Raw genomic sequence first — 14,895 nt, 5'->3', positions numbered from 1 at the left:
TGTAGTAACCTTCAGTGGGAGAAAAGATTGTGTGAACCTTTTAAAAGATTAAATAAAATTAACAACAGGTAAATAGGACATCTCCAACTATCACTGTAACACAGTTAAACAGGTTCAATTACCGCTGATTTACAATGCTGCACTCGAGAAATAGCAACTGTTCTTTTTTCTTTAAATAGGCTATAATATATCAGCAACACATAATGCTGCTCCTGAATTGTTCAGTGCTTCCACAAAACTACTCGTGTTATAAATCAAACAAATTTTCTCCGAATTGAAGACAGATTTGTGAAAACCTCGAAAGTAACACTCCCACGTTTTTTTTTTGTTGGCACCAACTTGAAATGTATTTACGCCCCCACTACCTCCTTTTTCTGCAATCATTTTCAACAGGAATCCAGAATCCAATGAGAATAATTCACCTATCACATTTAGTTTGGAACTGCCAAAGTGCTTCTCTCAGTCGGAGATGAGAGTATTTACTCACCTATCGATGCACTGAACACACTACTTTTCAAAAGCAATCTTAAGTCTGACGCAGGCAGGTCACTAATGGAAGCTTGGCAAAAAAGTGATCAAACATCTTTGAGGTGACAATTCAGTGTTGAAAAAATTCAGAAGTTTTAGCACATCTTTTTCTCAACAGGCAACCAGACCTGCTGACAAGAAGTCACTTGTCAAGTTTCCTGATTATGCAATCAGGCAGTTTTCTTTTGGTAAGTTAGTGTTTACAAAAGTAGAAATATAAAGGATGTATTTCCAAAATTCAATGATCCAGAGAGTAATGAGCATCATGCTCATCAACCTGTCTGGATAACTGATGGGAAATCTTGAATTACCAGAAGCATCACGGTATCACTGTTATGCCTGGAGTAGTGTGAGAGAAAGCTGCAGCAGAGTTTGGTTTAATGATAAGCAACTGCACGGATTTAACAATACAAACAGTTAAGTTAAATTGATTTGGAACATCACAAAAAATAAAATGCAGATGTTGGAAATCTGGAAAAAAAAACAAAATGCCTAAAACACTCAGCAGTTCAGGCAGCATGTGCAAAAAGATTCCTGGATGCTGCCTTACCTGCTGAGCGTTTCCAGCACTTTCTGTTTAAAAAAAAAATATTACTGACAACGCTGTTAACTTGTTTCAAGCTTCAACACACTGTTCTACAAAGCACGTGCAGAGGAACCAAAAGGGGCTACAAAATTGTAAAGGGGTCGGTGTACTGGACGAGAGTATGTGGTAATTTCACAATTAAAACAGGAATGTCCTATTGTTTACCAAACCTTGACTGCAAGTTCAATCGTGGTATGATTGTGCAATGATTCAGCTTATCAATCTATTTCTGAACTAGCAATAAGTAAGACTTGGAACTATTTACCACTTTTTTCTTTTAAAGCCAAGTCCTTTATTTGAAGTAAAGATAATTTGATTACGAAATATCATTTCTGGTAATCAACTTGCAGCAATAGCAGTAGAAAAATAGGGTCTACATATACACATCAGGGACAACAGAGTCTGGTATTCACTTATGTACAAAAAGCTCCCTTATCTTTTTTTCAACAGTATTATAAATCCCAAAGATGGATACTTCTGTGATTTCCTACTTAGAGGTCCCAACCATTGAACAAGTGTTACATGCAACATTATGCCCAGGGAATTCAGCATTGAGAATTATTTAACAATCATGTCATTCTGCCTACCAAACACACATTTTAAAGTGTATCAATGTGGTACATTCTGCATATCAGAGGCAGCTGAGATTTGAATAACTATAGTGTAAAATAAGTACCATACACAAAGAGTGGGTAAAACAGAGGATCTATAGTGTTCAGTAACATTGATGCCATGACACTAGCTATGGAGCCAAACAAATTGCAGTAAAGAACTCTCGGTTTGAACTAACTTTTAAAGCCTTTGTAAAGAACAAATGAAAAATGGGATATGCATTTGTGAAACATGAATGAAGCTTTCAAATTTTTTAAAGTTTAAACCTAGGGAGTTTTGACATTATTAGCCTGAGATAATTATACTCCACTTACAGGAAATTCGTTTTTCAGACAGAGATATAGTTCAAACAATACTTAACAAGTGCACGATTAAAAGCTCAATCAACAAAGCGTAATAGTTTAGCACCATGTATGTTAATTGTTGATAATGCATTGGAATGCTTCAGCAAAAGAGAAAGGACCCTTGAGGCTTCACTGACAATAAGTTTGGATCTCAGCATATACCCGTGCACATGGAAACGGCAACATTTGCTGTCAGTTTCAGTCAAGATAACAAATCCTGCCATTTTTCCCATCTTTATCATCAAAAATCCCAAACCAGTATGTGTATCTGAAGAGGCCACCTTTAAAAAAAATCAAATCCATACGACGCATGCTTCTTGCAATATCTCCACACCCACAAGACTTCAACAGCAACATGTGGGCCTCTCTGCAGTGCATCCTGCCACACATTATCTGAACTTGGCAGAGGCAAAATGTGACATTCAAAGTCTTGTCGGCGCCCTTCAGGCTGATGATCCACTTTCTTCACAAGGCTTTGACGGAGTGCACACGAACACCACAAGAGTTCTCTGCACATACTAAGTTGCTTTTATTAATCCAGAACTGCATGCTACAGATACTGTACAGCATGAACATTGATTCATTACAAAAATGGTTTCAGAACAATAAAAATGGAAAGAAAATAAAAAGGAGCAAAAAACAGAACAGGAACATCACAGCTGTTAGGAAACATTGAGAGTATTCACAAAAGGTCATCAGCTTCTTAGTAAAATGGAAAAAAAGACAGCTATACAACTGTTTCATTTCTACTACAATGGCACCAAATGAATGAACTTTTTCATCAGTTGTATACAGCCTTTGCAACATCAACATGCCTATTTTAAAATTTACTAAATACCTACTGATAGTAGTGTACATAAAAAGTGGCAGTTTCAGTTCAGAGTAATTTCCCCAACGTACAGAAAATTTGGCCCATGGGTTTCATTAATTCTCACCCTTCAATGCTTTGCTTTATAGGATTTTTTGGATGATTTGCCAATAGCTACCAAACACATTGCGTTATAGCTTAAACTAGTCAGCAACATTAAAACTACATACATACCTATGTTACCTCACAGCTAAAAAGGACCAAAATACAGCAAAAATGGGGGAGGGAAGATGTATCGATCTTTAAAAGTTTGGCACAGAATACATACATAGGATATAGGTTAAGCAATTCCAGGTTTGAGGCTACTGTCCACTATGGGGCTCTATACGAGTGATCAGGTGTTTTTATCTTATAGTATCTTTTTAAAAATCCCCCCTCCCCCAATTGCCTTCAAGTTTTCTTTTGTACAATGGCTTTTTCTCAGGAATTTTGTGCACTTTTTTTTAATAACGCCACTACCTTATCCATTTGGTGACAGTCATGTATCACAACAGAGGAAAAAATGTTAAATCCTTGGTAACAAATGAATCTTTTCATATATAAGATGCTTACACTAAGCAAAAAAAAACTTTATACATTGAAGAAATGAAAAATATTTAAAAGAGACAACATACATGATACAACAAGCATCTCTAAAGCAATAAATACTACTGGTCCTATAGCGTTGTCATTTTTTTCTTGCACGCCCCCCTCCCCCCATCCAAAAAACAACGCCATGGAACAATGCATATTAACACAGTTTTCCCCATTATTTCTGTACATTTAAACAATAACACGCAACATCACAAAAGTTGTTCCACACAATTAACAGGTGGCACTGCATTCATTGTGCCTTTAAGGATAAAATGGACGTAAAATGATTGGTTCGCAAGCTCTTATTTAATACAAATAATACAGCGTAGCCAACTCCTTCCCACAAGGGCTTCTTTGATTCTGATAGTAGACTCTTACTCGTGAAGAATCCACCCAGTAAGAACCACATAACAGTGATGAACACGACAGGTTTTGAAAATGGTTGACAAGAGGTTGGCAGGATCTCTCAAGGCTTATCCTACATATTCAAAGAGGACCTTGAAATAACAATGGGTCAAATATTGACCAATGCACTCCATAACATCTACTAACGTGTAGCCATATGGCACAAATGAAATAAAAAGAACACTAGCAACTATGCTAAAAGCTATTCTAAAGACTTGGTTACAAGTGAAAGTGGCTGGGACTGTGTCTCTTGCAAAGCACCGTGGGAATGAACAATTGACATGGATGAAGTCGAAGGTCGAATCTGCGATGAAGACGAGAATGTGGACTGGTGCAAGTTTCGGTGCCCTAATGCCCCATTCTGGCAACTAACAGCGGAAACTGTGCTGGACTTGAGCGCCGAGTTTGTCGACAAGGCAGAGGAAGATGGTGAGGAAAGGTGGGCCAAAGGATCAGGTTTCATTGTAAGTGACAGAGGTTGCATTTGTTCAGTCTGTGGATCAGAGTCTGCGGTAGAAGGGCTTAACATGGAAGGAGAAGGGGGAGGAGAATCTAATATGCTTCCATCTGAAGAGGGTGGGCTGGCGCAGCTGCCTTCACCTTGTATGTAGCGAATGCACTTTTTTTTTCTCCTAGAAACAGGGAAAGATTTATCTGTAAATAAAGGGCAAAAAGACTAATGGAGTTGGTTATTTGAACAAAGAAAAAAATCTTATTCAGGCAACAAACGTTGCATCCATGACATTTAAAACTTTAATAACTAATTCAATCCCCAATTAAGGCAGCAAATTTACAGGGATTTAAAATTTGCTTCAATATAAAAAAGATAAAGCTTCACAATGTGTGAAACTAAATTACAACATTTTACATTTATCTGTTCAGAACCACACCAAATTGAGAAAGTAAGGAGAAGAATACTAAAGGACAGAATGAAAGGAGGAAAAGGAATAAGAAATCATGAAGAATTCAAAAGGGAGAGGGAAAAAAACAAGAATAACTGGTTCTATGGCCTGCAGGCTGTGGCTGATTCTTTAAATGGTCTGTAATGGAAAACAAAAGTCAATGAAGGTTTGGTTGATTCAATTCATTAATAGTTTTCCTGGTATGCGTCACTTTCACTCCAGCTATCTGTGAGGGGAAAGAAGGATTTTTTATATAGTGCGTCAGGATCCGTTACCATTTTGGCTATGGATTCATTATTACCAGAGTACATTTTGGTTTATTTTACAGACAAGTAATAGGTCAACCATCAAGTAAAATTTGCAAACAACTGCATGTAGTGTTGATCGGTAGAGGCCCCCAGTCAATTCTTACCACCAATAGAGGAAGATGAATGTTAGTATTCAGTTTGAATCATCTTTTTGTATTTTATTTTATAGAAGGGGGAGGGGTTGCGTAATTTATCTTGCTAAATTTGCTCTTATAATCAGCACCATTGTTCCCACACCATATTGGAACTTCACACCCATTAAAAGCCAGTATACACATGTAGGGCCAGGGTGGTAAGATACAGTGAGCCAGTTTAAGCCACAGAAGCCTGCTAGGTCAAATCTGTGGTACCACATGGACCACATGCATGCAGTTAAACTTGAGGTTTGCCAAAACTAAAAGGGCAGTAGAACAGATAGAAACATGCAAGTGAAGCAGTACGTCATGCCACATTAGAACAAAAGTTACAGCTGGAAGGATCAACTTAGTGGGCTCAAAACAGAGAAAGAAATGCAACTAGGTAATTGCCAAATGAATAGGAGCTTCAGACCAACCCCACCCAACATTATTGCCAGTCACTGACAAGCATAGTATAATTAGTCTTCCCTTAGCTCAACCACTGCCCTGCTGAAGATGGAAGGTTCCCTGGGTTGGAATTATCATGGTGTATTTAAACAAATTTGTAGTTTATTATTTCCTGACACTCAAGTTAATAAACTGCAGCTCCCTAAAAACAATGTATGTGGACACAAGGTGCTGCAGATGCCGGTTTACAAAAAAAGACACAAAGTGCTGGAGTAAATCGGTAGGTCAGGCAGTATCTCTGGAGAACGCGGCTAGGCGTTGTTTTGGATCAGGACTGGTTTTCTGGCTGGAAGTCCTCAGACAGACTTTTGACAGTCTGAAGAAGGGTCCTCCCATCTGAAGAAGGGTCAGCTATCCATTCTCCACTGAAGCTGCCTAAAGCACTTTGTGTAAATGTATTACAAATACACACACCAAGACACAGCGCAAAGACAAAGGTCTGTGCCTGGAATCTGCCTGAATCTGCATCAGCACATTGCAGAAAGATGACCAATTTCAGAAACTTGACAAAAATGTCATGGGAATACCTATTGCACTATGATGGTCAAATCAAAAACAAACAAATATTTCCTCAATAGCCAACTGTGAAACGGGGCAAGAATAAAGTTAGAAAACTTCAGAAACTGTTAGTCATGCATGGTTAATATTAAGCCAAGTGTCAAAAATCCTCCACAATTTCAGACCGATATGTCAACCCTACCAGTTTATTTCTTAGCAGCAAATTCCCAATGCTCTGATAATTAACTTAGCACTACAGATCCCTCTCAATTTCCTGTGGTAGAAATGATTTAAAAAAAAAAAAAATAACAGGGGATATTCCTTATTTTCTGGGGTAATGGTTCTTTGTCAGCCAAAGGTTGACTTACCAGTCCAAATCATCCTTCTGGATTTGGAAGACTACATTCTGGTAGAAGCTTTGCTCATCTTCATCATTGCCTAGTGCAAGTCTCCTAATAACAGCATGCAAGCATTATGAGGAATTGATTGAAGAAATGTGAAACCATAGCAAAATTATTTGGGGTCAGACTGCACTGGCAACAGCCAGTGGCTCAGAATGGAACTGCCAACATTTAGATATCCCCAGGCAAACCCGTCCTGGACTGATGTGGGTTTCTAAATGTGACAGAAACCACAAGTGTGCCGGTCGGAGATCCCTAGTGTTTTACCTCTCCAATCCAACACCGGTCAAACCTGGTGTAGGATCAGAATCCCCATCCACATGAATGGGAATTCCAAATCTGGAGATTAACAGAAAAACAGTAACATTTATTTAAAACTTTATTTTAAATTGTTTTTATATATTTATTTTTCATCGGTTTAATAATTTAGCTATTCAAAGCAAAATCGATGGGTTTTTACAATATTTCTAAATAAGATAGTTTTCACTCATTTTGACAAAAGCAGCCCTGTTAAAACAGTCAGGGCTGTTTAAGGACAACCAAGGCTGGAGCCTCAGCTTCTACAACCAAGGCCGACAAGATTTAATTCAGGCCACCGGGTACTCCACTTGCTTTCCACAAAGTTATTTCTTGGCAGATTAAAATGATTTAAATCCTAAAGTCCACCTATAAAAACTGTCCTCTGTTTAGCAACATTTCCCAAAAGGTTGGTCTGGCAATCAGTTGCAGGTCTTGTGTCTTGGCTTGCAGAAGCTAATATGTTGCTGGCATTCTGATTGCTCCATCTCGCCAAGTGAGGAGTTACTAATCGATTTCATGATTTCATAGCAGGTTGGAACCATTATCTAATTACATTGTCTTTTAAACTTGATTTATTCTCCCCATAAAACTGCATATTAGTTTCAGCTTAATTATCAGGTGTGACAGCCAACTAGCAACTATTGGCTGTGATATTTTGAAAAAGGGCAGAAGTGAATTGAAATGATTCTGCATCTCCCTAAAACAAATGTCAAAACTAAAAACAAACTACTTCTGGTCAAGTAAACTCTTGCCTTTCCCAAATTAAAGAGAGGGAAATCTCATGCTCAAGTTTTGACCCAGGGAGCGACATACCGACAAGAGCCTAAAGTCAATTACTGGAGGTGCTGGAAATCTGAAATGAAAACAGAAAATGCTGGAAATTTTCAACGTATCATGGGGATTTGTGGAGAGAGAAATGCAACTTAAGGTTTCAGGCACCACTCTGATGAAGAGTATTGACCTGGTATTTATCTGGTTCTCTCTCCAAAGATGCTGGCTGCAGAAAAGATTCATAAGAATGTTGCCGGGACTGGAGGGCTTGAGTTACAAGGAGAGACTGGATCAGTTGGGCCTGTTTTCCCTGGAGTAAACAGGGCTGAATTGAATTTAAAGGTGTATAAATGTGTGAGGGTATAGATAGGGTAAATGGCCATTCTATTTCCCAGGGTGAGGGAGTCTAAAACAAGAGGGCACAGATTTAAGATGAGAGGGAAAGATCAAAAGGGAATCCAGGGGGCGTTTTTTCCCAGTGTGTTGTGTACATGGAACAAGCTTCCAGACAACACAAGAAACTGCAGATGATGGAATCTTGATGAAAACACAGAGTTTCTGGAGAAGCTCATTGTGGAATGGATAGACAACGGTTTGGGTTGGGCCCTCCAGCACTTTGTGTTTTGCCCAAGCTGCCAGAGGAAGTGGTAATGATAAGAAGACATTTGAACAGGGACATAGATTGGAAAGGTATGGAGACACACGGGCCAAATGTAGTTCAGGTACGCACAGACAAATTGGGCCAAATGGCCTCTTTCTGTGCTATATAATTCCAAGACACTGAGCAAATTCAAAACCTTGCTTTCATGAGATTTGAAATTTCAATCTTCAGTATGTTGTAATTAAGTTGGCCATAACCTCATTGAAACTTACAGAATAATGAAAGGTACAGATAAGAGTGGTTGTGGAAAGGACGTTTCCACTGGTGGGAGAGTCCAGGACCAGAGGTCATAGCCTCCGAATTAAAGGGCGCTCTTTTAGGAAAGAGGTGAGGAGGAACTTCTTTAGTCAGAGGGTAGTTAATCTGTGAAACTCATTGCCACATAGGGCTGTGGAAGCCAAGTCAGTGGATATTTTTAAGGCGGAGATAAACAAATTCTTGATTAGAACAGGTGTCAAGGGTTATGGGTGGGAAAGGCAGGAAAATTGGATTAGGAGGCAGAGATCAGCCATAATTGAATGCCGCAGTAGATTCAATGGGCCAAATGGCCTAATTCTACTCCTATAACTTGTGAATAACCAAACAAGTAGTTTATAGGGGGGAATGTGCCATATCATCACAAATTTAAGGAGGACCCAAATAAGAAGCACGTACAGGAATATCGATTAACTGTTGTGGAAGAGGTGGATGAGGACCCTGGTGGGATGGTATAGACCTTGGCTGCATTGGTCCCACATGGTGTGCGGACCCACCAGTACTCAGTGTCTGGATTCACAGAAAAAGAAAGGCAATTTGGATGCAGCACCAAAAAAACGACGCCTCTCTGGGAACCATAACCAGTAAGAATGACAACACTTTTATGAAAGAAAAGGAAAAACACATTTTTGCTTTAAAAAAAAGTCAATTTAGCTAACCTAAACAAATTGGAGGACTCATCCCTATTACACTGAAAGCAAGGGACTGCATGGGAGATTTGTGACAAAATAGTGTCAGGAAACCCAAAGTGTATTTGAAATCATTATTTCAAAGTTATGTATTCAACACTATTCCTATAGGCTGGCATACCATTGTACACATTCAAACTAATTTCTAGAAAAAAATGTCCTTAGTCAGCAATAACCCTTGGTCAAACTGCATACTGGAAATGAGAAGGTGACACCTCTAATGTGAAGCATATAGCAATGTTTAAAACAAAAGAGAAATGCACTTAGATCACTTGAAGAACCCCCATTCAGTTTGCCTGAATTCTGATTTATTACTTTTTTACCATTTACATTACCAATTTGAGTAGACCATCAGAGTGACAAACATTTGGTAATTAATTTGCCAAAGAACTAACCAGTACAAAAACTCAGGAGTTCACTACAGCTAAAATGATGAAAATTATTTAAGGAATTTATGAGTCTATTACTGCTAATGTCTAATGTACAGACCCCCCCGTATCAATTGGCATTTGCCTGGAAGTATTCTCTGATATTCATCCATCACTTGGCAATTGTCATGCTGCATCTTGCATAATATTTGCTTTTAAATTGAGCACCATTTACTAGAAATGACACATTCAAACGAACAGACAAACAAATCAATTTACTAATCATGGAATTTAGTCAGAAGCACAATTATACTTAAATATTCATTATGCTTTAAGATCATGATTATAGAATGATGGTAGCTATGCTTTACATGCCAACAAAGACAAGAGTTAAAAAGAGACACACACACACACAGGTGCACAGTCTCTCCAAACCTCATTGCATCTGCAGACTTTATCCATGTATATTCAATTATTGAAAACTAAATGGGGTGAGAGAGACTGTAACACATTCTGAAGTAGGGGAAATGAAGTATGAGGAGGAGGAAAACAGATCAAGCACCATGTGTACGTGAAAAACAAAAGGTTTTAACTTTGAAGAAACAAATACCTACCATGACAACATTCCCACTTCAAAGACTGCATGTGTCAGGACAAAGAAATAAGATTTAACCAAATGCGGTCAACAGGAAAGGTGTATATAAACAGGACAAAACATTAATTCCCTCTACCCAGTCAAGTCCTAAGAATTAGAGAATTGGCAACAGGAAAAGTTCGAGAAAATTCTAGAGTATGCAGATTAGCGTGGTGGATAAGCCTTTGACCATTTGATGCCTGAGTTTGTTTAGTTAAACCAAATTGCAAGAAAACTAAGAGAAAAAAAATTAATTGTTACTTAAAAAGATATTCCAACAGATTTTGCACTCGCCTGAAAATGAAAGTTTCCTCTGAACGAGCTTGTAGCTGGTATGACGCCCAATTACTAAAAATAAATTGGCGATTAATACACAAAAATGTAAAGACATAGTTACTGGAGTGTACAAACACCTTTCTGCTTCTTGGAAACTTCTGCTGTACAAAGCTGCGATAATTACTCAGGTGAGGCAACTACTGTATCTCATTAAGGCAACTTTAAAAAATAAATATATTGAATGGTAGCTCTGCATGTTGAAATTCTCCATTTATTTACTAGAATGGACTCGTGCACAAATAAGCAGTGCACCATGTGCACTTAGAACTGCAATGTCTCCATATTCACCCAAAAGTGGGGGTGAATTTTGTACATTCTAGATATACATATATAACGGAACTTCTATGCACCATGGGGAGAAGGGTTAGTAGCCCCAGCAAGTTCAATTCTCCTCATGTCCTAGGTTTTCACTGCACCAATCTCCGACACAAGGTCACAGGCCCATCGCAACCACCGTTTGGGGAGGGCCAGAAAGGGGAGGGGTGGAAGAATGAAGGTGAATAGTGCTTGCAAGGAGACAGACCAATGCTGCTAATAAAAGGCCACAAGTAAAATAAAAAGAAAGGGAAATAAAAAGGAAAAAACAAATCTGCAAAAAGCTATAGAATATTAGCACATTAGAGCACAGAGTCACATGAAGGCACTACAAATCCAATAAAGGGCATATTTAATTCCGGAAGGCCTAATGGGAGTATACCTGCAAGGTTTGCACCATAAATTCTGTTGGTCTAGCCCGAACAATGCCCGACACTTCTTTGGAGTATTTGCATCTGTTAGCATGAAGTAAACAAAAACAGCAAATGGAGGATACTGCTCACTGGATGTGACATCTCAGCCAGAGCTAGTGGTTTAGCTGGCCAAGTTGGCATTCTCCCCTCATCACTTGTCGAAAAGAAAATCCAAAATTCACACTGCCTAGCACCAACAGGCGCAAGGGTTGGTATCAGCATCCAATCCTAACACTGAAACAGTGAGAGCAAGGAGGGGAAAGTGCCAATTTAAACCTGCTGAAACCAACCATAGCAAACCTGGGAAAACGATACACACCTGCACGGGCCGCACCAGTTATTCTGTTGATCAAGGCCAAAGCGCGCTCGGCATTTCTTAGGAGCGCTCAGATCTGAACAAAATGGAAGAAAGCGAGCAGAGGAGACAGAAAAGGAAGAAGGAGAGACAAGAAAACAAAAAGGAATAAATCAATTTATCTGTTACCAGTGATCAGTAATGCCCTCTAATTTCAAAAAAAAAGTATTAAAAAAAAATCACAGCTGTATTTTTTTGCACCCATTTTAAAAGCACCAATATTGTGTGATAGTACAAATTTGTATTATTTTATAGTAGATTTTAATTAGAATTCACAAAAAAAGGAAAGTAAGTGGGTTGAATAAGGAACCTGCAGGTTAGCACCAGTGGAGAATGTTAGGCTTGAATCAGGCTAAAAGGTTAAAGTGATTTGCAAAAGAAGCTGGATAGCAGAGTCAATTTTACATGCATGCCATCTGAGGGCAAATGTAAAGTAGGATAATGGGATTAGTCCAGCAGGCAAGGCTAATTACACAAGGATGCGTCAGAAAACAGGTACAGCCCAAATTAATATCAATACAATAAGTACAAACTACAATAAGCTTTGAAGCACTTCAAGTTACGATAGCTAATGCAGTTTTTTTATTTTTTTTAAGTGTTCTATAAAATCAAGCATTAAAATGTCTAAGATGCATGCACATTACTTTATCGGTCTGAGAAAGGCAAACCAGCCATAAAATAAAAAAATGTACACATACCATCATAATTAACAATGTTATAAAATGTTAGCAGCAGCTAGGGCTTCATGTGATTAAATGTCGCTACTCTGATATGTGAAGGGTGCCTTCTATTATGGAAGATAATTGCTGCCTACTTACCATTGGTCTCCCCTGCCTGCTTTTCCCTTTTCCTCTTCTTCCTCTTGCCCTATTAGGGAGAGCAAGCAAATGGAAACGGGAGGAAACACAAGCTCAGTTTGTACATTAGGTTCACAAAACCATGCCAACCAGACTCAAAACACTACAAAAGAATAAAAACGCTCAGTTCGATCAGCATTGAGAAACAGAAACAATATGAAGGACAGCTCTGTGGCATGCACAAGGTCCTCAAGTCGGCAGGATGCCGTCAGCTTCACTCCAGTCATTATTTGTAACATTAAACTGACATGTATGAAGTTTATGCCACTGGGCCTGTGAAAAAAGGAACGGGGAGGGAGAGAGCAGTGAATGTGGTGGAGAATGGAACTTACATAGTTATCTCGTGCTGACCAGCCTGGGTAAAGTTGCATGTGAAGCTGCCGTTCCTTTCTGGCTAACTCATAGTACTTTGCTTGTTCTTCTCTGGACAAAGCATGCCACTGAGAACAAACAGGGGACCAGGCATGGAGGGTGGTGGGGTGAGGGAGAAACAGAACACATTCATCACATTAACTACTTGTATGAATTGATCCTTGAGAAAGATTATGCATTTGTAAAACCTCAGGGTTGCATTCCACAATATAACAGAAAGCATCAAGGTTAATCTGACTACATCTATATGTATTAATTAATATGCAGTAATTAAGATCATGAACTGGGATTCACCAGTAAAAATAAACCACAGCAAATCATATACTCTTTACTTATGTATGTGGAAAATATTTAACTGAAAATTTCCCTAGTTTGAATGTAAGGGGAAAAAACATACTCTTGTTCTGAAGCAATTCAGAGAAATGGAAAGTGAATTTTAATTTTTTCATACGAGGAAGAGTTATTCAATAAAAAGTGATGGCTAACGTGCAGGCCTTCGGAGCTGACCCAATACCGACACTGTCTTAATCATGCTACTCCACTCTATTTAAAATGCAGGCATTCCACAGCTCATTGTTAACATACCAAATTAACACTGCATATTGTATTTTTCAATATTAGAGTATTCGCTTTCAACCTTTGCAGACATGTGATATAAACATTGTGAAGCTCAGTGTGAAACTCTAAGCTGATTGCCCTGATCAGTCAGATGCTCTCTCTCCAGCACTCTTGTATAGTCTCATTGGTTTAAGATGCTCACCCTTCGGCCAAGGATCTGATTGATTGCCGCACTCTCTTTCAGCGTGCATTCCGCTACCACTTTTGCTCTCATTTCCTTCATGTACAACATGAATGCATTCAGAGGCTTCTTTATGTGAGGCTTTTTCTTTTCCTCTTCTTTTTTGGCATCCTGATGATGTTTTCTGAGGGAACATGTGCATTTACCAACTACATCAGTGAGACGGCCGTGGTCCTGTCTCTTCCAAAAAACATACTTTTTAAATTTTAAATAATCCATTAAAATCACCAAAGCAGAATTAAAATAGAAGCATACATTTTATAATCTACACGAAAAAGATGCACATTCTTTTAAAAAGTTTTTTTATAATATCGGATCGATCTCCAAGCATGTTTTATGTTGCAATGTAGCAGCTCGTTAAAAAAAGCACGTGCTTTACATACAATGATTAGACTTACGAGTTGTTGAGAGATCCGATGTCGCTCTGGGAAGACTCTTGTTTGACCGTTTGTGTGACTATGGCCGGATGCGGTATTCCCGTTGTGTGCAAACTGTGGTGTGGTGGAACCATGTGTGGGGGGAACCTACCAGAGAGAAAACTGTGTAAATCAACAGAAAGAACAGGAATGAATGAAAGGAAGGGATGGACACATATTTAATATATAAACAACATATACAACTATAATATGTCACAATTACTCTTTATAGCTACTGACAATAGAATTATCTTTACACAACAGTCTTAAATGCATGGCAACTATAAAAATACAAAATTCATGCTGTATAAATGTTACAAAAACTTTGGTCTAAACCTTTCAATTATTTTTCTATGCAGCCAACATTTTTATGTCTAATTTTACATTTAATAAACAAATCAGAATTTCTGTCTTTCTTCAGATTGAATTTGTGCTACATCAACTTCTTTGCAACCCATCATGAATTGAAAGCAGCATAATCATTTCATGTTAATATAATAATGATATATTCACCATTTTAAAACAGTAAATTGATTTTGGAGTGAATATATTTGTCCAATTGCACAACATGCAGAATGCTATAGTATTAGCTGATGGGCATAGACTTCTTATATTAAGAAATATTATTAGAAATATTAAGACCTCTGAAATATTATCAGAGTGAGCAGCAAAAATATCATTTACAGATAGTATACAAACATAAGACAGTACACCAGGTGAAGCATTTTATAGGACACTAGAGCTT

General features: G+C 38.3%; 1 protein-coding gene across 34 annotated transcripts in view; it reads right to left on the bottom strand.

Moving 5' to 3' along the window:
• Positions 1-2,575: 2,575 nt before the first annotated feature.
• Positions 2,576-14,895, bottom strand: part of tcf7l2 (transcription factor 7 like 2) — a 170,487-nt gene continuing 158,167 nt past the window's right edge. For 5 of the 34 annotated variants that reach the window (XM_033033859.1, XM_033033863.1, XM_033033858.1 and 2 more), the window contains 8 exons: positions 14,133-14,273; positions 13,696-13,858; positions 12,896-13,003; positions 12,525-12,573; positions 11,671-11,743; positions 11,321-11,393; positions 10,268-10,292; positions 2,576-4,570 (listed from right to left, as the gene is read on the bottom strand). In XM_033033859.1, coding sequence (XP_032889750.1) covers positions 4,119-4,570; positions 10,268-10,292; positions 11,321-11,393; positions 11,671-11,743; positions 12,525-12,573; positions 12,896-13,003; positions 13,696-13,858; positions 14,133-14,273 — 1,084 coding nt within the window. In that variant the 3' untranslated portion in view covers positions 2,576-4,118. Of the gene's footprint in view, positions 4,571-10,267; positions 10,293-10,577; positions 10,636-11,320; positions 11,394-11,670; positions 11,744-12,520; positions 12,574-12,895; positions 13,004-13,695; positions 13,859-14,132; positions 14,274-14,895 lie in introns of those variants that run through there. The other 29 variants (XM_033033861.1, XM_033033860.1, XM_033033878.1 and 26 more) reach the window with 26 other exon arrangements.

Source organism: Amblyraja radiata, chromosome 15 (genome assembly GCF_010909765.2).
Source record: "Amblyraja radiata isolate CabotCenter1 chromosome 15, sAmbRad1.1.pri, whole genome shotgun sequence".
Lineage (NCBI taxonomy): Eukaryota > Metazoa > Chordata > Chondrichthyes > Rajiformes > Rajidae > Amblyraja > Amblyraja radiata.
Note: the sequence above shows the minus strand (reverse complement) of the source record. Positions and strands in the feature narration are given on the sequence as shown.